Genomic DNA, 884 nt, shown 5'->3' with positions numbered 1-884 from the left:
ATTAATAATGAAATTATTCCTTATTTGGGAATTGTTTCAATCAAGATTTATAAGTTTTATCATTCATTGAAATTTTGTTTTTCCAATATATTATTAGTGAAGTTCATACTTTTTAGTGATCAACGTTTTCAATAATAACTTTTATCATTATTCTATATTTTATTGTACCAGAGTGACGTTATATAAAATGCAATAGTAATAATTCAGAAAAAACGATACAATACAAAAATAAGTTAAATAGTGATTTTGATTTTTCACTAGTCAAGAGCAGCAACAACAACAGTAAAGAACAGTCAACAACAACAACAACAATAAACAACATAATAGTGAACAATGTTAAGAAAGTAGAAACGACGAAAAAGAATAATACAATACAATGAAATAAAATACGAGTATAATACAATACAATACAAATATAATATAGTACAATACAGCACAACAAAATAGAATAAAAATATAATACAAGCCACCACTTGGAAGGCGGCACTAAATCGGCTCCGGCGTTAAATACATTAAAGCTGCTAGGAACTGCTCCAGCGTACGTCTACCGTTGGTGTATTCACTCGTATATCGTGCAACCCGTCGTTGCTTTTGAGCATAAACCCTGTTTACCCGTCTTAAGTCACCAACGGTCACGTTTCCTGATAGCACCTGTTGAATCAGGGTGTCTATAACACCCTGTTCCTCTATCAGGAGCTCGAGCAGTTCATAAAACCCGTTATGACTTTTAGCCGCTTTTCTGTTGAGCTGATTATGCCAACCTTCCAAGTGGTTATTTGTCCTAATATTTACATTATGTACATTCCATAGCGACAGTCGCGTACATTGAATAAGTGCATACAATTTTGGCCGAAAAAAATTCACTGTAGTTAATAAACGATAAA

At 32.6% G+C, this 884-nt stretch overlaps 2 protein-coding genes across 2 annotated transcripts; one reads left to right on the top strand and one right to left on the bottom strand.

Moving 5' to 3' along the window:
• Positions 1–261: 261 nt before the first annotated feature.
• Tsp_07582 (conserved hypothetical protein) lies at positions 262–315 on the top strand (the record flags this gene model as incomplete). Its single annotated transcript, XM_003380994.1, has 1 exon — positions 262–315. A coding segment is annotated over one exon (54 nt), but the record flags the coding sequence as incomplete, so codon positions are not given.
• A 171-nt stretch (positions 316–486) lies between these two features.
• Tsp_07583 (conserved hypothetical protein) lies at positions 487–839 on the bottom strand. The gene is given in 2 exon segments (XM_003380993.1): positions 487–781; positions 793–839. 2 exon segments carry the CDS (start codon positions 837–839, stop codon positions 487–489), a joined length of 342 nt encoding a protein of 113 aa, XP_003381041.1.
• Between the last annotated feature and the right edge of the window lie 45 nt (positions 840–884).

The sequence above is a fragment of the Trichinella spiralis genome (assembly GCF_000181795.1).
Source record: "Trichinella spiralis strain ISS 195 chromosome Unknown Scfld2, whole genome shotgun sequence".
In the NCBI taxonomy this organism is placed as follows: domain Eukaryota; kingdom Metazoa; phylum Nematoda; class Enoplea; order Trichinellida; family Trichinellidae; genus Trichinella; species Trichinella spiralis.
The sequence above is the reverse complement of the archived record's forward strand: the minus strand, read 5'-3'. Positions and strand labels throughout refer to the sequence as shown.

Bases quoted from the DNA above. Each gene is read 5' to 3' on its own strand.
- Tsp_07583 (XM_003380993.1), bottom strand. From the start codon at position 839: ATGCACTTATTCAATGTACGCGACTGTCGCTATGGAATGTACATAAT.